General features: G+C 36.3%; 3 protein-coding genes across 5 annotated transcripts; 1 reads left to right on the forward strand and 2 right to left on the reverse strand.

Moving 5' to 3' along the window:
- Nucleotides 1-2,577: 2,577 nt before the first annotated feature.
- Nucleotides 2,578-9,208, forward strand: LOC116109789 (phosphomannomutase/phosphoglucomutase). Of its 3 annotated transcripts, none has more exons than XM_031396013.1 (19): nt 2,578-2,711; nt 3,495-3,719; nt 3,991-4,054; nt 4,354-4,537; nt 4,686-4,738; nt 5,206-5,294; nt 5,488-5,724; nt 5,923-5,987; nt 6,456-6,516; nt 6,595-6,712; nt 6,815-6,896; nt 6,991-7,063; nt 7,137-7,198; nt 7,920-8,015; nt 8,147-8,301; nt 8,384-8,480; nt 8,648-8,725; nt 8,807-8,947; nt 9,044-9,208. In XM_031396013.1, exons 1-18 carry the CDS (start codon nt 2,705-2,707, stop codon nt 8,915-8,917), a joined length of 1,857 nt encoding a protein of 618 aa, XP_031251873.1. In that variant the 5' UTR covers nt 2,578-2,704; the 3' UTR covers nt 8,918-8,947; nt 9,044-9,208. The 3 variants fall into 3 exon arrangements, with proteins under 3 accessions (XP_031251873.1, XP_031251874.1, XP_031251875.1); XM_031396014.1 differs by having other exon boundaries at nt 8,807-8,913; XM_031396015.1 differs by lacking the exon at nt 3,495-3,719 and having other exon boundaries at nt 2,584-2,711.
- A 527-nt stretch (nt 9,209-9,735) lies between these two features.
- On the reverse strand, nt 9,736-12,198 carry LOC116109812. Its single transcript, XM_031396047.1, has 3 exons — nt 11,943-12,198; nt 11,172-11,568; nt 9,736-10,252 (listed from the first exon to the last, which is right to left on the reverse strand). The coding sequence occupies exons 1-3, from the start codon at nt 12,082-12,084 to the stop codon at nt 9,964-9,966; spliced, it is 828 nt and encodes a 275-aa protein (XP_031251907.1). The 5' UTR covers nt 12,085-12,198; the 3' UTR covers nt 9,736-9,963.
- Nucleotides 12,199-13,405: 1,207 nt separating this feature from the next.
- On the reverse strand, nt 13,406-20,140 carry LOC116109822 (endoplasmic reticulum metallopeptidase 1). The gene is made up of 13 exons (XM_031396057.1): nt 19,614-20,140; nt 19,025-19,263; nt 18,728-18,884; nt 18,372-18,449; nt 17,399-17,473; nt 17,172-17,291; nt 16,698-16,862; nt 16,006-16,528; nt 15,639-15,795; nt 15,034-15,143; nt 14,626-14,738; nt 13,995-14,352; nt 13,406-13,879 (listed from the first exon to the last, which is right to left on the reverse strand). The coding sequence occupies exons 1-13, from the start codon at nt 19,935-19,937 to the stop codon at nt 13,557-13,559; spliced, it is 2,742 nt and encodes a 913-aa protein (XP_031251917.1). The 5' UTR covers nt 19,938-20,140; the 3' UTR covers nt 13,406-13,556.
- Between the last annotated feature and the right edge of the window lie 455 nt (nt 20,141-20,595).

Below are 20,595 nucleotides of genomic sequence, written 5' to 3' on the forward strand. Positions count from 1 at the left end.
CAATTTATTAAAAAAATAATATAATATAAAACTGGTTTAAATTAGGAAAAAATCAAAATAAAAAATAAGTTAAAGGGAAAATCGGTTTTCCCCTTAACCGATTTGGTTTTGATTCAGGAAAATTCTTGAACAAAAAAATTGGTTTGGTTCAAAAAATCAATTAACCGGTTCAATTAACCGTTTGTGAACACCCTTAGATAGGAGTGATGCTTCCGAAACTAAGAAGGAAAAATTGTTCTTTGTAATTAATCAGGGGTGAAAATGTCACCCAGCCGAATAAATAAAGGATGCGTTTGTTTTAGTATTTTTGAAAAAGTAAGAGTTGAGTGGTAATAACAAGGTAGGATTTAAAAATTAACAAAAATACTCCCTATGTTTGTTAATTTACTAAACACCCTTGTAATAAAAACATTAAAAATTACAAAAACACCTCCACCCACCCATTAAATACAGGCAGCCGGCCACCACTGCCAGAGGATGGCCGGAGTCGCCACATCGGCGCACGACTGGTTGGATCTGGGCCAAATCTGGCAATTGACAGTTAGATCTGGCCACTTTTGGTCGTCAACGATGAGCAAAGATATGGTCGCCGTTGACGACTAGCTACGACCAAAGATCTAGCCGTCAACAACCAGATCTTTGGCTGGAAAAGGCTATATCGGTGCACTACCAGTCAGATCCAACCAGTAGTGTGCTATTGTACCAGATTCTGGCCACCTTCCAGTAGTGATGGCCAGAATCTGGCAAATGTGGGTGGATAGGGGTGATTTTGTTAATTTCTAAACTTTTTTTAGGGTGTTTAGTAAATTAACAAATTTAGAAGGTTTAAAAAATTAAATCAAATATAATAGTATTTTAAAATAAATGTATATTTTAGAAAGAGTAAACGACGAAATCCCAAGTTCCATTTATTTTAGATTCCCATCCTTAAAGTAACGAAAAATGGTTAGATATAATGGCTCAGTGATAAACTGGTTATTTCACAGAGGAGGCGCACATTAGCAAATCTCCGCCCCTAACAAAACTCTGGCGCACGTTAGCCAACATCACCGCAGACATTTTTCCCTCTTTTTCGGCGATTCTTCCACCCAAAATCACCCTTGTCACCACTATTCGAACTCTCATCTTCCCCTCTACAAAACCTTACCCTTCACAACCTCTCATCACTCGCCAATCACCAGCCACATGCGACTGGTTTTCGTAGGTCTCCACCAACAAATGGCCACTAAACGGTTGGTGGGGACACAGGGGTTTCGTAGATTTAAAGACGTTGGTTGCAGTGGTGATGTCCAATTGGATTTTTGTCGCTGGAATCGACTGGAATCCAATGAAGAACAACGAAAACCTAAGCCTAACGGCGCCAGCGATTGGAGGGACCAATGAGTCGAGAACCAGAGGGATTTTGGACGATGGACGATGGGGAAGGTGATGGAGGTGACCAAGGGGTTCAACGCCATCAGAAACAACCTAGATCCGGTGAAAACTGAGACGGTGCGTAGTCACTGAAGATGTAATTGAAGTAATTTCAAAATAAGATGGTTTATTTATAATTTTAGTAATTTAGGGGTTAAAATATAATTTATTAATTTAGGGTTAAGGGCATTATTGTAATTGTACCCTCACTACCCTAAAAATTGTTAACAGCGTTATTTTAAGGGTAAAAATCTGAAATAAATGGAACTTAAGGTATCAACTTAGGATTTTGTGAAATCTTGGGTGGGAATATGTCGTTAACTCTTTTAGAAATGATAGGAATATGATAGAGGATAAAATAGGAAAGAGACGCAGCCAAAGTGACATCAGTGCGATGCTTATCCAGATTCGTAAATTACTGATTTTAAACGAATATCCTCCGTTTGGTTCAAAATTTGGGGGTTTTGGAAAAAGTTTTCTGAAAAAAGTTAAAAAAAAATTGAATTAGACGGGTATTACGATGTAAGATTTATAAATTAATAAAATACCCCCTATATTTGTTTATTTACAAAACACCACCTATAATAAAATCTTAAAAGTTAACAAAAACACCCCCAACCCAATGTCAAATACGGACAGCCGGCCACCACCGCCGGAGGGTGGCCGGGTTCACCGTATTGGCGCATGACCGGCTGGATCTTGCCGGTCGTGCGCCGATATGGCCTTTGCCGGCCAGATCCATGGTGGATCTGGCCGACAAAAGCCAGATCTACGGCCAGATCTGGCCTTAGATCTGGCCTTTTCCGGCCAGATCCACAGTGGATCTGACTGGAAAAGGCTAGATCGGCGCACTACCGGCCAGATTCAGCCGGTAGTGCGCCATTCTAACAGATTCCGGCCACTTTTCGACAGTGGTGGCCGGAATCTGGTAAATATAAATTATTGGGGTGTTTTTGTAATTTTTAAAAAAATATTTAGGGGTATTTAATTAAATTATCAAATTTAAAGGGTTTAAAAAAAGTTGAATAATATTGAGAGTAGTATTCCTAAAAATTAAAGTTTTTGGGTATTTTACTGTTTAACTTTTTTGGGAATACTAAAAGTAGTATTATGAAAGTTGAAACAAACGAAGCCTAAGTTATTGCAAAAATGCCGCTGCCACGTGTTTGTTTAAAAAAATATTTGATCACCTACCCTTCGTCTTCTTCCATAGTGTTCTATCAGTTTCTCCGTCAGACTCTTTGTCAATCTTTATCCAGCCCCCTAACAGAAAAAATAGAAGAAAAAGAAAATGTCGGGTAAAATTCAAAACTTAGTTCCTTATTCTTCATCTCTTGTCCATCAATAGATTTAAGAATTTCGAGGTTTTTAATTGCTATATAATTTGTCTTCATTTGCATGTGAATTTGTGAAGAATTTTTATATGTTTTCCTATGGCTTTAATTCTAGTGCTTACAGTGGCAGAAATTACTTATTATTATTATTTTTTATTTGAATCTGCTTTTATGATTAAATTATATGAACATAAATTGCAGTTTATCAGTAGGGCTCGGAAATGCTTGTTCTACTAAGTTTAGAGAAGGGTCTGTATATACAAAAGTGCGAATTGAACAAAATTATATAATCATTTGTGTCATTATTAAGATAAGAGCACAGTAATAGCATTTAAGTTCCTACAGATATAATTAAACTAGCAATAACAAATTTCCTTATAATATTTATATATTAGTTTTCATCAGTCACACTTGAGTTGTTATATATTCCTGTAATGGAAAATGTTATTGTTATTTTGAAATATGTGTATCAAGAATTCAATGGTTTTCGATGATTAATATTAATGGTTAAATGTACTTTACCAATTAACTATTATTGACTTTTGATAGCTACTTATGTGTAACGATTACTTGTATTCCATACAATCTAGAGGTAATGGCTGCAGCTTAGTGTAGTCTGACATGATCAACTGGAGAAAGAAAAGAGAAATCAAGGGATTTCTGCAGTAGAAATGACTTTAGCCATTCTAATAGTTTGATTAACCGTTTGTCGAGGTGAATCTGATAAAGTTGTAAATTCTTATGCAGCAATGTCAGGGAAGATTGTTCAAAATGTTTTTGTAGCACAAACCTACCAAAAGAATAGGAAGTTCGAGACCCAATACCGAAGGGACTGTTGTGCCCCTTGTATGCGCAACTTGCTTCCCTTTCAAGGAGGGAAGTTGGCATGGACTGGCATATCTTCCATGCAAATGCGCAACCCATTCAAATACCAAAGTGGTTTTATTAACCAAGGAACTGTTTACTGCAACGGTCTGTTCTAGACTCTCACTACCCAGGTTGATATCAAATGCAACGATTGCATTTGACCCTAAAATGAATTTTAAATATTTCTACCATCATCGATATGCATCAAACATTACCCATGTTTAAGAATCAAAGTGCGTTTTATTGTGTTATTGGGAGATAATTGTTCTGTTTTTCAGCTGATATTGACAAACTTTGATTTATTATCAGACAACGTTTTACAAATATATAACTTCTTACACCTTCTCATGAAATTCTTTTTGGGTTTTAATTGCAGCTTCATCTACTACTGCAGTACCAGCGCTTGACAAAGTTGATTTTCTTAAACTTCAAAATGGCAGGTGAAGAATCCATCCCATTTTACCATGCATTTATTTCTAATACTTTCTTATTTGGCAGTTCCTTTGATTCGCATGTGCTGCTATATTTCTTTTTTTTTTTTTTTTTAATCCCGTTGTTAGTAGTGATGTATAATATATTAGTTTTATGTTTTTATTTAATCTCTGCATCGATTTCAACTATTCCTTGCATGTTCCAATCTCGAAGAAAATATTTTTAAAATATACTTGGGTTTATCTAAGTCATTTCAGGCCATGTTGATTATAGAATGTTTCTGTTCATTTTTTTCATGATAATTCAGTGATATTCGTGGTGTTGCTGTTGCTGGTGTCGAGGGGGAACCTATTAGCCTCACCGAACCAGTTACAGAAGCAATAGTAGCTGCCTTTGCTGCATGGTTATTGGACAAGAAAAAGGCTGATGCATCCCAACACTTGTGTATTTCGGTCGGTCATGATTCTCGCATATCTGCACAAATGTTACAGGTAGTCTGTTTTTCCGTTGTAAAATTAAGTTTGAGCCTCATGCAATTCTAGTGGGTAGTTGGAATTTTACTTGATCACAACCAAATTATTGGAGCAGCTGTCTCCGGGAAGCCTATTCTGTGCTTATTTCTTTACTTACTGATTTCAGGATGCGGTTTCGCGAGGCATTGCTGGTGCTGATCTGGATGTTGTTCAATATGGGTAGGTCATGACTTTCAAATGTTTGTTATATTCTTTGTCCTGTCTATTGATGTTAGTGCTGGTAGACATTTTGTAGTATCGGATATGTCTGGTAAATGTGGATGGCCCTAGCAAGTTCATTATTGATATTTGTCGGAGTCAGGCCTAATTTGGGTAATTGGCTGTAAACAGTTTCTCAGTTGAATCTATGCAAATTGTTATAACTGGACAGGTTTACATTTTGTCTCGGACAGTAAATGGACTATATTGTGTCATTTAGTGATGCTAAGTTTTTGCTTTTAATATCATGTAATGAGATGCTGTAGTCCTGTTGACCAAGCAGTTTCTCATATGGATTTCTCTTTTCCTTGTCTTACATATATATAGTATATACACTATGCATTTGATGTTTAGCATGATCAACAAACTTGCTTCTGAATGACTAATTGTAATTGGTCATCTTTAATATTTTCATTTGCCTTTTGTAGTTTAGCATCCACACCAGCAATGTTTAATAGCACACTCACAGAAAATGATGCAGTTTTATGTCCAGTTGATGGGGCTATTATGATTACAGGTATTGCATTAAATGTTATTCTTCTATTAGCTTAGAACCTTTAATCTTAAGAGTACACATGCCTGAAATTTCCACACATGGTTTCCGTGGACAGAAATTTAAGATATTTTTTCTTTTTGGTGATGTTGTTAGATATCTTGTTTAAGATTAGGTGAAAGTTTTCACCTAATGAAGCTTTTAATCTTGTGAGCAGCTAGTCATCTGCCTTACAACCGGAATGGGTTCAAATTCTTCACAAATGCTGGAGGGCTTGGGAAAGCTGATATCAAAGACATCCTGGAGCGTGCTGCTCATATATACAGTAACTTTACTGATGAAGGTTTATTGAATTTGCGGAAGAAGGCCTCCGCATCTGTTAAGAAAGTTGATTACATGACTGTGTATGCATCTGGTCTGGTAAAGGCTGTCCAAAAAGCTGCTGGAAATATAGGTAATAACAGCTTTCAGAATGTTTAATTAGGGTTGGACTATATTTGTAGATTAACATCATTTTCTGTTATTACTTGCAGTGCAATCTTTCATTTGTTCTGTATCTGTTGTTATTACTAGTACTTGTTTAGATATTTCTTTCCATGGTGGTTCATTTTTTTTTTTTTGCTAATTGCTGTTTGGTTTTGTCAAATCTTAGAGAAGCCATTGGAGGGATTCCATATCGTTGTTGATGCAGGAAATGGAGCAGGAGGATTTTTTGCTGTAAGTTTTATTTGTAATCTTTTCTTGGGATTGAAATATTAGATTGTTGGGATAGTGCTTTGTCTCTGTCAAGAAAGCTATAATTCCTTTCATGTTCGTTTCCAAAATATATTAGACTGATGGGATAGTGCTTCGTTTTTGTTAAGAAAGCTTTAATTCCTTTCATATTGGTTTCCATATGGGTGTCATTTCCTGTAGAAACATCTATAGAGGTTTTTATTGGAATATCCAAGATTGTGGAATTTGGGTAATTAGCAAAGTTCTGCTAATAGATCTCTGGTCATCTGATGTCTAGAATATCCTCAGGTTTAGTAAAGTAACCTGTTACTAATATAGGGCACCTTAGAATTTTGGTTCAATAATGTGAATGTATGCTATTTTGAATTAAGTGTTTTATGCTCTTAGCAATTATGGAGCTACATCAATACAACTACTTGATGTAGGCTTTTTTTTCCTATGGTCTGTCAGGCTAAGGTTCTTGAGCCTCTGGGTGCTATAACTTCTGGAAGTCAGTTCTTGGAGCCAGATGGTAATATATAATTCTTGGAATTTTAAGTTGGGCCTTGATATTCAAATATTTGAATGACATTTTTTTCCCAAAAATCAGGTTTGTTTCCCAATCATATTCCCAACCCGGAGGATAAGGTAGCAATGAAGGCTATCATTCAGGCAGTCCTTGATAACAAGGCTGATTTAGGTATCATCTTTGACACGGATGTTGACAGGTATATACATAATTTTCTCTTTAGTTTTCAAACTCAGTATGTTCAATTATTGATTTCAAACTCAGTATGTTCAATTATTGATTTTTGATGATCTTTTACAAGATCTGCTGCTGTGGACTCAACTGGTCGTGAATTTAACCGGAATCGTCTAATTGCCCTTACATCTGCCATCGTTCTCGAGGAAGTAAGATTTTCTTATTCCAGAAATTTTTTTTTTTTTCCCATGCATAAACTGTTTCTAATCTTACCCATTTGGTCCATTTGTTTCTTTTGTTAAGCATCCAGGAACAACTATTGTCACAGACAGTGTGACTTCAGATGGGCTGACAACTTTTATTGAAAAGAAACTTGGTATGATGCAAAATGAGGTGGCTTCATGATTATTTTCTGTAATGACTGTGCTAACAATGTGGAAATTTTTTAGGAGGAAAGCACCATCGGTTCAAAAGAGGGTATAAAAATGTCATTGACGAAGCTATTCGTCTGGTAAGACGGATTTTGAATTATCGTGTTTTACGTTGATAAGTTACAAATGTTAACGTAAGTAGGTGTTATATGACAAGTGTTAGATTGGAGTGCTTGTTCATGGAGTCATGAGACTAAAAAGAAACCTGGATGAATAATAATAAATGGTACCTACAATAATTATGGGCTTTTGTTTCTTTCCAATTAGTTTGTGCTGGTTGATTGATATTTCAAATGGTGGCTAACATTTTTATTGTTGGTTATATGTCAATGCTCCAACTGGGTTTGCACAACATGGTGCCTACCTTATGTTTTTGTTTTGCCCTCAGAGGATAGCTATCTAATCAGATCTCTTGTTGTGGAGTAAGAGATTTAGAGATCAATTGGGCTCACATTAGCCTTGAGGGAATTTAATTAAGTTTGTGCTTTGTGCTTGGGAGGTGGAAAGGGGTGTGGTAAAAAAAAAAATTAAATATAATTATAATTATAAAAGTATCCATATAAGCTTAGCTGAAGTTATCTAACTGAAAACCCAGATAATGGTGTTCTGCACATGCAAAATTCTTTTTAGTCAATGATGAAATATCTAGATGTCGACATCAAGCTGTCTTGCCATGTCAGCATTTGATAATTTAGTGATCCTTATTGGAACTTATAACCTGTATAACATTGTTATGTAGTCATTTATCTCTTTGTTTTATCTTTTGAAGTATTTGAAACTAACTAATAGCAATGCTGACAGAATTCTATTGGAGAGGAATCACATCTGGCTATTGAAACCAGTGGCCATGGAGCTCTCAAGGAAAATCACTGGCTTGATGATGGGGCATATCTCATGGTATGTTTTTATGGCAATATTTTGGTTTGGCCTTTTTTAGCATGTTAAAGTAGCTAATCATGAATCAATCAAATAACCTATGTGGCTAGGTATGAATTTTTTCATCAAGTGCAATGTTGTTGTAATTGCAGGTTAAACTCTTAAATAAACTTGCTTCAGCCAGAGCTGCCGGAGTTGGTGGTGGTAGCAAAGTTTTGACTGACTTGGTAGAGGGTCTCCAAGAACCAGGATTTGCTGTGGAATTGAGACTGAAAATTGATCAAAATCATCCAGATCTTAAAGGAGGGTATGTTGCTGTATATATTCTGTTTGTTAAGGATGTTTATGTGCCATTGCAGTTGACGATTCTGGTAAATTGGAATTTTCAGATATTTCCGTGATTATGGGGAGGCCGTGTTGAAACATTTAGAGAACCGTATAGATTCTGATCCAAAGCTTCAGAAAGCTCCTGTTAACTATGAAGGGGTAAGTTTGAACTGACTGTTAGAAACAATGTTATGTAGGCGGTATTTGAAGCATTCACATAGCTCCTTAACTATTTGAGAATACTGTATTCTGAACAGATCCGAATCTTTTTGTTCTAATAAATTCCAACAAATTTCTCATTTTTTCTTATTTTTTCACTGAAACAGGTTAGAGTTTCTGGCTTTGGTGGGTGGTTCCTTCTAAGACTCTCTCTTCACGACCCTGTTCTTCCCCTTAACATTGAGGTAGAAAATTACTATTCAACATTGCAGAAATTGTAAATCATTTGCAAGATTGAAACTAACATAAAACCACAAATACTCTAGGCACCTAGCCATGAAGAGGCTGTGAAACTTGGACTCGCAGTGTCTGCTGCTCTTAATGAGTTCCAAGCCCTGGACACATCTGCCCTGGACAAATTCATCCAAGCGTTGTAAGTGGTACTGCTGAAGTAACACCTTTTTTTGGTAGGTTGTACTACTGAATGACCACCCTTATTTTGGTGTCAATGTGTAATATCAAAACTTGGCTTCATTGTGGCTGATTCACGACTCTGTTGGCAGGTAAAATTTGGAGCTGATGTGTAGCACAAGTCTGTAAAACTCGTTTCTTTCTCAGTGGGAAGGCGACCACATTACCCAGGTTCAGTTGCAGAGAGATGAATAACATAATAATGCATTTGCAGTTTTGGTTTGCTTTGCGGTTTGAGCTCTTTTAACTTACATCTGTTACGACAAGTGACTGTATAAATATCGAGATGCATACGAAAGCTGCAGCCCGAGCAGCTTATTTTAACGTTGACTCCCTCGAGTATTATTAATTCATCATATGGTCAGATTTTCTCTTAATCGTTGGTTTTTGGCAACCATGTGGCCAGCGTAATACTTTATGAACAATGTTTACTTAGGGTTGGGAACCAACCTATCTATCAATTTGAAACCACATAGCCATTAACCATAACACCAATTGACAAGTCAGTCGGTATAAAAATTATGGTAGTAAGGACTACAAATTGTTCGACAAAAAATTAGACAACGGTAAATCGTTTGACAAATTGTTCGATATCAAGTTTCCGGATGCTTATAACGTTCATGATACATCTATATTAAGTCTACTGAAAGATTGTGAAAAGAACTGAAAATATGGTTGTAAGTCTACTGAAATTTTCATAAGCGTTGATCACAAATGAAGCAAGTTAAAGTGGGATAGTAAATAAAAATAACAACAGTAATATTCTATAATCATTTAATCGCAAAATAAATTAGTAAATTAATTATCCAAAATCAAGTTCCAAGAGCTTTACAAGTGTCACCTATTATAAGAACATACAAGGGATGGCACAGGATAAATCTGCAAGTGCAGTTGTCAAAATATTTGCAGCTAATACCATTGAATTTATAAAAATATATACAACAAACTAGCTTAAATTCCTACATTTCCATTTCTTTTTCTCCTAAATAATGGCTTTCGTGTTCCTAAGAAGCTAAGCAGTGGTACGGCTGTTTAGAAGCTTCATCATGAAGCTGAACTTGACATCTGGAGAGGTCCTGGGCTGAGGCCAGTTTGCTCCTTCAGGAACCTTGACACTTTTGAAACCCTGCCCTTTGTATAGCTTTGTCGCTCCGGCGTTGTTCAAATCACAGTGCAGTGCTATTGCACGGCAGCCCCAGCTCCTGGCTTTTGCCTCTGCCTTTGCAATCAGCCTTTTCGCTATTCCTTTCCTCCGAAATTTCTCCCGAACTGCAACGTTGGATATGTATGCAATTCCAGTCCTGAAAACAACATAAAATTTCAACTAAGTCAAAGAGTTTCTGTCAAACCGTCTGAACTTTTGGCGTATCTTAGTGATACGTCAGACGGCTATGAGTAGTGATCGTCATAACTTCAACATTTTCATATACATTTGTTAGTGCTTTAGTACTGGAGATATTTCCATACGCTAAACCAGTGTCACCGTCATTCTCACTTGGGTGTTGACGGGGCAACAATAAGACACTGGGAGTATTCCTCATCTATTCCATCTTCAATAACATGTATCAAGAGATCAACAGACATGAATAAGAACAGAACTATAGACATAAACACCAATGTCAGAACTTTTTCATTATCAAGTGATTGATAGGGTTCAGGGTTATATATCGAAACTATGACCTAACATGGAACATAGAGCAAGGGCCATTGATCCACATTTTAAGACCAAATAAGGAACATAGAGCCGCACAATAATATAGACAGAGAAGTGACATGATCACATAAACAGCAAACCTGAGAATGAAGTTGCAGTCTTATGAAGATATCTGATAGTACTCTTCAGATAAGATGCACATAAACAACTGATGAAAAGCGGGATACAGGAAACAGAAACAGCAAAATAAAATGATAATCTTTATACAAAATACAGATGGACAATGATATTGAAAGACATTGTTTCCAATATTTTAAAACATTACAGTCCTTTTGTGATCTAATACTCCATCATAATCATACTACTACTACTAATAATAACCATCAAGTGAGTCTTTTATGCAGTATTCACCATGTTAAGATCATATACATCATGATACGTATTTTATAAAAAAAAATGTGCAGCAAGTTAAAAATCATCATCATTTTCTAAGGTTAGCAGAGATAACTAAAGAAACAAACTAGCAGATTACCAAGCACTAGCCCAAGAGTATATAATCAACTGACCTTCTCTGCCGAAGAGGCCCTTTCCTTGGAAGAAAATCAGCCACGGTATCCACTGTCAATATCCCGGCAACATAACCTCTATTCAGACTGAATATTCCATCAAGACCTCCAATTTTGAAATCTTCACTTCCCAAAAAGAAGGTTTCATCAACCGAGCTACTGACAACAGCCACCAAACAAATTCTCCTATAACCATGCTGCACAGTGAATCCAGAAAGCATAGCAAACATCCTGTCAACGCGCAGCAGCAAATCTAAAGGAAATGAATATTCAGGGAAAAAGCAGCTGCAGTGAGTCTCAGCCACTTCCCAACAATCCTCTAACCTTGCCTCCCTAACAACAATCTCAGGAGACACTGTTGGAAATAGTTCAACCACTTGACTCGCTCTGCATACTCCTGCATTCCAAATTGCGAAATCACTTCAAGAAAATCATTTCTTCTAACCCACATACGCTAATACACATAGTTATTAAAACAATCATTTATAGTTCTAACTTACGTACACAAATTCACATATTCCCGATATTGACTATCAAAGTAACACCTTTAAAGAAAAAAAACATGAAGATCTAAATAGACCCTTTAGATATAATGAGGTTTATGCCTCTGGGTATATTGACAGATGATAAATCTAGTTTATAGTATATGTGTTTCTCTAATGCAACAGCGACAAAGTGAGAAAAAATCCGAACTTGATAGTAAAAATAGATGAAATATCGGATCCAAAGTAGAAATTAAGCTTAGAGGACAAAATAAAGAAAAAGAAGTACCTAATTTGGAAGGAGAAGAAGAGGTCTGATGAGAAAGAGAAGCCCTGGAAGATGAAGAAGAAAAGTAAGAGTGTGAAGATTGTCTCTTAAAATTGAGATTGTTAACGGTTAGAGAAGAGGTTCCCAAAGGTAAGGTTCGCATATTATTGGGAGATTATTTTGTCTCAACTCAACACAACAATCGGAGGGAGTGGAGATTCTTTCGGTTTTGGTTTACAACACAACACAACACAACACAACTCAACTCAACTCAAACTGTAACTCAACCGGAAAGAATGTGGACTAGTTGATACTTAGTACACACGTGTGTTTTGTGCCCACTGCTTTGTTAACCTGTGGGTAGTTGTTTTTTTGTTTGTTTGTTTTTGGTTTGGTCAAAGTAAAATAAATTAGATTTAACAGAACATAAATAATAGATATTGATTCACAAATCACATATCAATTTTACAAACTCTCTTATAATTCAGACATAGTAGTTTGTAATTAGTCAAAAATCAATTATGAGCTACATATTAGGATTATGAGAGAAATATTATAAGATTAGGTTGTCAGTGTAATATTATCAGAGTATTAATTAGTAAAATATTATGATTTTTTCTTTTTATTGGGATATCAATGGACATTTTTTTTAGCATCCAAGAGTGTCCGGATCAACTTACGTGTATCTCAATTAATTGTTCATAAACGATATTATGAATGGTTTTATTTAAGATTGTTGTTCAAAATATTAAGATTACTAAACTAATATAATTCTCTATCCTGAACCATTATTATGAGTTAATAAATGAATGTTAAATATTTCTACCCATATTCCCAATCCTATTTCCCAAATATTGTTTGGCACAATATTTGAGAAATATTAGTGTATTTTTTAATTACTTTTAGACTCCTTAAGTTTATTAATTTCATAAATATCCCAAAAAAAGTTTAAAAATTAGCAAAAACACCCCCACCTACCCATACTTGCCAGATTCCGGCAACCACCATTAGTGGTAGCCAGAATCTGTCACAACAGCTTACACCACGACCGAAAAGGGCCGGTTATTCACCGATCTGGCCTTTTCTGACCAGGCTAGAAAATGTCATATCGACGCGTTGTGACACAGATTCGACCGATTTGTGTCATAACGCAATTTTTCGACCAGATTCCGAAGGTAATGGCCAGAATCTGACACTGCGGGTGATGGGGGTGTTTTTGTCATTTTACACAATTTTTATCTATTGGGATGTTTAATTAAATTAGCAAACCTATGAGATTTTTTAGAAATTTTTAAATTTTACCTCGTAATACTCCCCTATTCAACTATCCAGTATTATTTTCAAAATACTATCCAAAATAATAAACCAAACACACCCACCTGAAAGCGGCACATGACATGAATGCTTCAACAATAAACTTTTCTTTATCATTAAAGTTCATTTTCAGTACAAATTACAAAACCAAAGAAAAAAAAATTCCAAGATTTTCACTCCTCAAACTCATATGTTAACTTATTATATCCTCTAATACAATAATAATTTCTATAATAAACACAATGATCTAACTTTGTTTACATCTAACACTGTATGATTACATCAGGGTTTTGTAAATCTTTCTTATTTTCTGCCAATTACCTAGTAATTAACAGGAAGACTGTTTAAGAAGGATAAAGTTTGAGGAGATGTTGACTTCCCAAACAACGAACACCATGAAGGAAGCTTGGAAAGTACATTTTCTACTCGTGGTGTTAATCGGTCGAAGTCTGTTCTCAGCTTTAGAAGGAGATGCTCTTCTTTACTGTTTCTGTCTACATTTTGAGATGATCGCGTAGAATTTTTCACCCAGAAAAGATTCAGATCAAACATTGTTGGTGCATTCTTTCCTCCTGAATATTGGATTATAAACCATCCATCCATGCTGCTCTTTTTGTCGCGTGGAACTAACTCCCCTGAATCGTCTGTGCATTCAAGGATAAGAGATACAAGTTCAGGTAAGTAGGATTAGAATGGAGCACACAGAACAGTAAGCTAGGCACAAGGAGAAGGGTGCACATTGACAAAAGTACATTATACCTTTGAAAGTGAAATCTTCTATTTCCTCAGCATTGATAGCAAGAGACCACCGGACGGAATCCTTGGTATCAATTGAAACTTGTGTGATTCTTTCATCAACTTTGGATTCGTAATTAGCATGTATTGTGGGAATATCTGACTGGCTCCACCCACCTTCAGTGTCATCATAGGTCAAACAACCGTATTCCATCGACAAAGTAACGAAATCAACAACCTTATCTTGACCACAAATGAAGCCTTCTTTCATCTGTTCAACCTCCTTTGTTAACTTTCCAGGAGTAGAAGAAAATAAAGCTATATATGAGCTAGGTTCTGGCTTTGCACCAAATTTTCCAGTTGCATCTACAACATGCACAACCTGAAAATCATAAAATATTAATCACCATTAAAACATAGCATAACTAGGTTAATTGAATCTCACATTAGAAAGCAATGACCACATTTAATAAAGTGATGACCACTATTTGGTGAATTGGAAAGCTAGAGCCTAGAGCACTCAAAAGAATATGCAGTAACTATAGAGACAACTACCAAGGTAGACAAACTTTGCAGCTCATCTCAGTTACTTTTTAGCCATGTCAGAACCAACAAAATGGCAAAGGCATGTTTACCAAGTATTCATGTAACTTACATTCACAGCTCTGGAAGTGTCTTCGGTGAATGGTGGAACGGTACCAGATAACACCAGTATGAGTGAGAGGCTGAACAGAACACATGTTGCAAGGACAATTGGTCTTTTTGCACCTATACATCAATTTTACACAACAATCAATTACAACATGAAAGCAAAAACAAAAAGGAAGAATTCCCAATTAACAACTAAAACAAAAATGGTGAGAATCAAGGGAGACATTGTGATAAATGTACTTCCAACCTTAGACCTGAACATGCTACAATTATACCCAATGGCTAACAGTGGGACGTTGGTTTGAATACACCAAAATTGCTTCACAATTATGCAACTGACACCCTATCTAATGGTAGCACCAATTGTGACGAACAAAAATTGTCAGTGTCATATGCAAAGAAATATGCATACCTGAAAGATGAATATATGAAAGGAGATACACCAGAGTTAGGCATATGAAAATAGAAATAACAACCGCAACTATTACACTTCCCAGCCACTCAGGGGTGCCACCTGGGTTCCTGCACATGAATGCAGAGCAGGATCAACTGACAAATGAAGTCATTAAATTCACAACTAGCGTATGACAATGTAATTCAACTTTCAGAGGTGCAAGTGTGAAGATATTCAAATTGACTTCTCATCCAATTATGGTTGCTGGGGTGCAATAACTGCTGAAGAAAACATAGCTTAAATGGACTGTACTAAGGCAGTCCAGCATACACAATAGACGTTATATGTAACTGGTTTTACTGATTACATACAACTCTGAACATTTGATGTAAATTAATGTTTTATCTTTCTTGGGGGTGAGCACCTCCATGATGCACCTTGCTTGTAGGCTCTAAGAGACCTGTGTAACTTGTGCCATTGATAACTATGTGCTACTTAGAAATTTAGCTTGCTAAACAACCAATGAAAAAATGAAGTGTATGAAAGAATTTGAACAAAAAATGCATGAATTTTTTTTACCTACTTAGACATCAAATAATTGACATCAGTAAAGAAAGTTTTACCCATCAATTCGAACCAAAATTGCAACAACTGTGACAGCCAATCGAATAAAGTTTCCAGCAGAAATTAAAATTGGTATAGCCAGGCCCATGAGCAGAGTCGCGAGTTTAAGTGGCCTTGGTAACCGGGCTGGGGTCAGCGTTGCTTCAAGCAAGCCATCTGTATATCCAATATAAAAAATTACTTCGAAGCAGCCACTTGGAATAATGAATTGAACATATGACATGGATACAGCATCCACATGATCATAACTCATAAATCTCATATAAATATTTTGATGAAATCATGATATCCAACACTCAATTCATCTCAAGCAAAAAAAAGTATTGTCTACATTCTAGTAGCCGAGAGCTGTTACTGCAAACTTACATGCAGATGCAGGAGGTGCTAACCAAACTAGAGCCAAATAAGAGGATCCAATTTTATAATAGTTTCCCATCACTAGAAGGATGAACCACTGAACAAAACCAGCTTTAAAGAGCCATCTTTCAGCCTCTAACTTGATCAACTCAGCTTGAATATCAGGTGATAACTGCTTCCGCTTGGAATATACTTTCGCAAGATATGTTTTCAGAATAATATAACCCAAATGTTGACCAGTTAAAGCCCCAAGGAAAGCAGGTGCAGCAAACAACCCAACCACCAACCAGGGGCTTGCCACATAGGGCACTGGGGATGAAGAAATTTGGGGTAAAATGAAGGCAATGAGAACAGAAAAACTAATTGAAAACACCCACATGAGGATAGCACTCAAACAGGACAAGGCCAATGAAACTGCAGCTGGATAACCTCCCATAACCAATGATGCAGCCCATATCAGAAGTGATTGCATTATCACTGACTTGTGAAGCAAATTTCCAAAACGCTGACGGTATAAGATCATGTAAGTCCCCTGAGATAGAAAAAGAGTTAGAAACTAACATAGCAAATGTCATTTCAGGATAGCAGAATGCCTCACACAACCACCCCACTACTCATGACAGAGAGCAGAAAGGTGGAGAGCGGACAGCCGGTTTACGACAGTGTTCAAGATTTTAGCAGTTACAAAGGTACCAAATTACCAAAATGTCAAAGAATACAGCGCTCTCATGGTCAGTTTTTCCCTCTTCTTCCACTGCATTGCTTCCTGGAAGATGAGAGGATGAAGCACTCTGAAGCAGAAACGCAAGCATATTTTCTCCTAGATGCTGAAGAGACCCTGATTTTAATAGATCTAATTTGTCATTCTGCAAATGTAAAATATTCAAGTTATAATCAGTATTCTAGGTCAAGATACAATTAAGTTCATGAAAATCCCCTATAATTTCGCACAAGAGGAAATTTCTTAATTTTGGTACTTCACTAATAACTTGATTATTTTAGACAAAAGTAGATGGAAACAACATTCATAAGGAATTCTATTGAAACAAGAAATATAAGCCTGCCTGCTATACCCACTAGAATAAATGGAGTTTACCCCCCCCCCCCCCCCCCCCCCCACCAAAAAAAAAAAACCACTGCTAGTAGGGGAAAAGAATAATATATAGAAGACACACCTTGGTGTGATATACTGCACTTCTATCTGTGTATGCAAAGTCAAGGCCTGAAAGACCAGCTATCTCTTTGTATATCTGGAAATCAGTTGAAGATGTAATGGCTCCAGAAGAAAAAAAATCCTGCAACATCAAAGTTCTCAGGATAAAATGTTGCTGGTAGCACAAGCATACAGAAAAAACTAAAAGTGCAGTGGAAGAAAAAAACTGTGAAAAATGGATCCACTAACCTGTGCTATTATCTGACCAGAAGGGTATTTTGCTACTGAGGCAAAGGTCTCAATAGCCCATGGATCAGGACCAGCCTACAAAACAAGAAGCAAAATATAAGTGGAGAAAATGTGCTTAACTGACAACTTAAAGAATAAATAAATAAAAAATTCTTGGAAAATATATGAAGCTGTTGACTCGTGATTATTTGATCCATCTAGTTCAAGATGAGATGATAAAAAAAAAAGGAAATGAGAAGCTAAGAAACAAAAAAAAAAAAAAAAGAAGCATGCTATTCTGCATTCAAAGCATACATAATTCATGAATGATCAGCATCTTACAGTATTCATATTAATTCGAGGTCAGAATACAAAAGATGGATTTTGCATTATCCATAGAATAAAATGACAAGCTTTTCTTTCAGCACTGTCTAGGCTAACAAAAATAGTAAGGACAGAAATTGGAATTTGACAAGTAACTTAATTCAGCAGTCAGTGGTTTTTTGTCAGCTACACAAAGTCACATTAAACTGTGAGGCATACAAGTTAGTTGTGGAAAAACAAGGCATGTGTGAGAAGTGTTTCCAGCATGTCAACAATCAGATAATATGCCAATCCAAGAATCAAATAGAAGAGATAAGCTCATAGTAGTTAGTATGAGTTCCCTAGATGCTTTCCTTCACTATATTACTTTAAATACAACCTCACCAAGCAAAACAGCCCCACTATGGACTTGGAAACTATGTAGACACACAATTCAAAAGAAAATATAGGGAAAGATGGTTTTAGATGTGTAATCATGTCAACAATAATGGCATTAAATAAATGAAAGCTTGACACAGACCTACTTAACGACTAAGTCTTCGTAAAAAAAAAATCTCTAATCAAATGCATCACCACTATCCGCATGAAGCCTTTCAGTTGAAAAGTTCACAACCATATGCAGTCTAATAAATGAAAATAAAATAAAAATGCATTATTAACAAAAATTCACCTGGAAAATGCTAGACTTCCCTCCAATACCCATAGCCTCTAAATCAATAGCCATGCGAATAGTTGTACTCCAGGGATGCTACATCAAAAAATTGAAACCTTAATACATATAAGATATGATTCTCATGGAAAAGTATGAGCTTTGATTATTAAGTAACAAACACTCTTTTATGTTCAGAAAAGAAAAAAGCGAAATAAGCAATTACATGCACCTCCCACAGACCAAGCACTGAATTAATTGGGGCACACAGACATGTCATATCATCTTATGAACTACTAAATAGCAGTGAACACTAAGTCAAAAAACAAATTTGGGTTTAGGATTCCATTCAGCATACAAATTTAATATGCTTCAACCTGAGTTATGAAACTATGAGCACCATTTAGACCCTCCTCCTCCCCTGTATTAAACAAGAATATGAGAGCATTCTTAAATCCATGAGCCCATTGAGACGTTGCTCGAGCAAGTTCCAGCATAACAGCGACACATGAACTACAGTCACCCGCCCCTTCCCTGAACCAAGACAGGCACCTTGAATCAATTAGTTATAAACAGAGATTGTTACATTCAAGAATAAACAGAAAAAAGCACCATTCCATATAGACAGTAGTCAAAGAACTGCCCAAAAGATTAAAGAAGTGGAGAAATCATACGCAGCAAAAACGGTGTCAATGTGAGAAGAGACCAGAATGGCATTTTCTGCTGCCTCTGATGCATATTTTGGGGTAAATCTGACAACGACATGCTTTAGGTCTGAATAAATAAGTGTTCTTCCCTTAAAGACGCCACTGACCAAACGATTTGCACCAGATTTTGCATTGAAAAAGTCCACTTCCACATCAACTTCCCAATGAGCAGTTTTCTTAATATTTTCTGCTTCTGCCAAAACATACTGTGGTGAAAAGAATGTTAAACTATGACACCTACATCATTATTGCAGAAAAAAGATCACCCCTCACCATATTGATAAAAAACGCAACATTAATAAAGAAACAACAAGAGTTGCACAATCCACAGGGGGCCAACTGTTTGGCAGCAAAAATATTAATACAAAATAATGTTAATTAAGATTAAAAGATAAAAAATTACATCATATCAGTAACATGTAACTTTTAAACTTCATTGAGAGGACTTAAGCTGCAGAACTGAAAAGTTCATCATTATAAAAGTTACCATTTTTATTTTCAACGGTCTAACAAACACGATAACATTGACAATATTATAAAATGAAATGAAACGAACCTGCACGGCGCGATCAAGGGCGTCGGAACCAACAGGATGCGGGCCCAATTGAGTCAACGCCTTTACATGTTCCATGGCCGCAATCTCAGAGAAGCCTCTCTTGCCGGCCTGCTCAGAACTCAGCGGCGGAGGCATGGAATCATACTGATAATAGTAAACGCCCCAAGATCTGTACATAAACAACGCAAGTAAAACCGTCCATACAAACCCCGACCTCTGCGCGCTCCTCAGGTGAAAGTTGTTAACGGTCTTAATTTCTTCGTGAGTCGGTTCGGTGGCGCTGGGCGGTGGCACCGCCGAAGCGGCTTGCGGTCGCTTTCGCATAGTGAAGTTAAAAGAGAGTGAGAGTGAGTTGGAGGTGTTGTGATCTGTTTTGAAGGAATCAAAAGGTTTGGAATTTTGACTGTTTCATGAATGTAGCCTTTTGTAGTTGAACAAGTGGGTGAGGTTAGTTAATTGCAGAGCCAGGGATTGGTGGGAGAATCAACGGAAAGAGATGAAAATATTTTAATATGCACAGACGATTGTAATAAGGGGGCTTTTGACGAAAGAATGTTAGATTATTGAGAATATTGGATTACTGAAAATATAGATTACCAGATTACTGAAAATTTTTTAGAAAATATATTTAGCTAGTTGGTGGATTTGTTATATTAATATGTTTAGTTATGAGGAATAAATTGGTGGGTATATTATTTAAATTACTAAATTGTCTTCCTTTTAAATATTAATATAATATTATTTTTATTATTAATTTTTAAATAATCTTTTTAACCCCTAATATTTCAGATTTAGCTAAAACACCCCTGCTTATATAAAACTTTAATTTATGATAAAATCACCCCCACCTCCTGCCACCACCACGAACTACCACCGGAAAATCGCCGAAGTCCCTAAAAAAGAAGAAAATTATGTGGGAGGCTCCGGGAGGCTTCGATATGACCGTTTCCAACCATATTGATAGCCGAAAACAGCTAGATTC

Source organism: Pistacia vera, unplaced genomic scaffold (assembly GCF_008641045.1).
Source record: "Pistacia vera cultivar Batoury unplaced genomic scaffold, PisVer_v2 Contig59, whole genome shotgun sequence".
Classification (NCBI taxonomy): domain Eukaryota; kingdom Viridiplantae; phylum Streptophyta; class Magnoliopsida; order Sapindales; family Anacardiaceae; genus Pistacia; species Pistacia vera.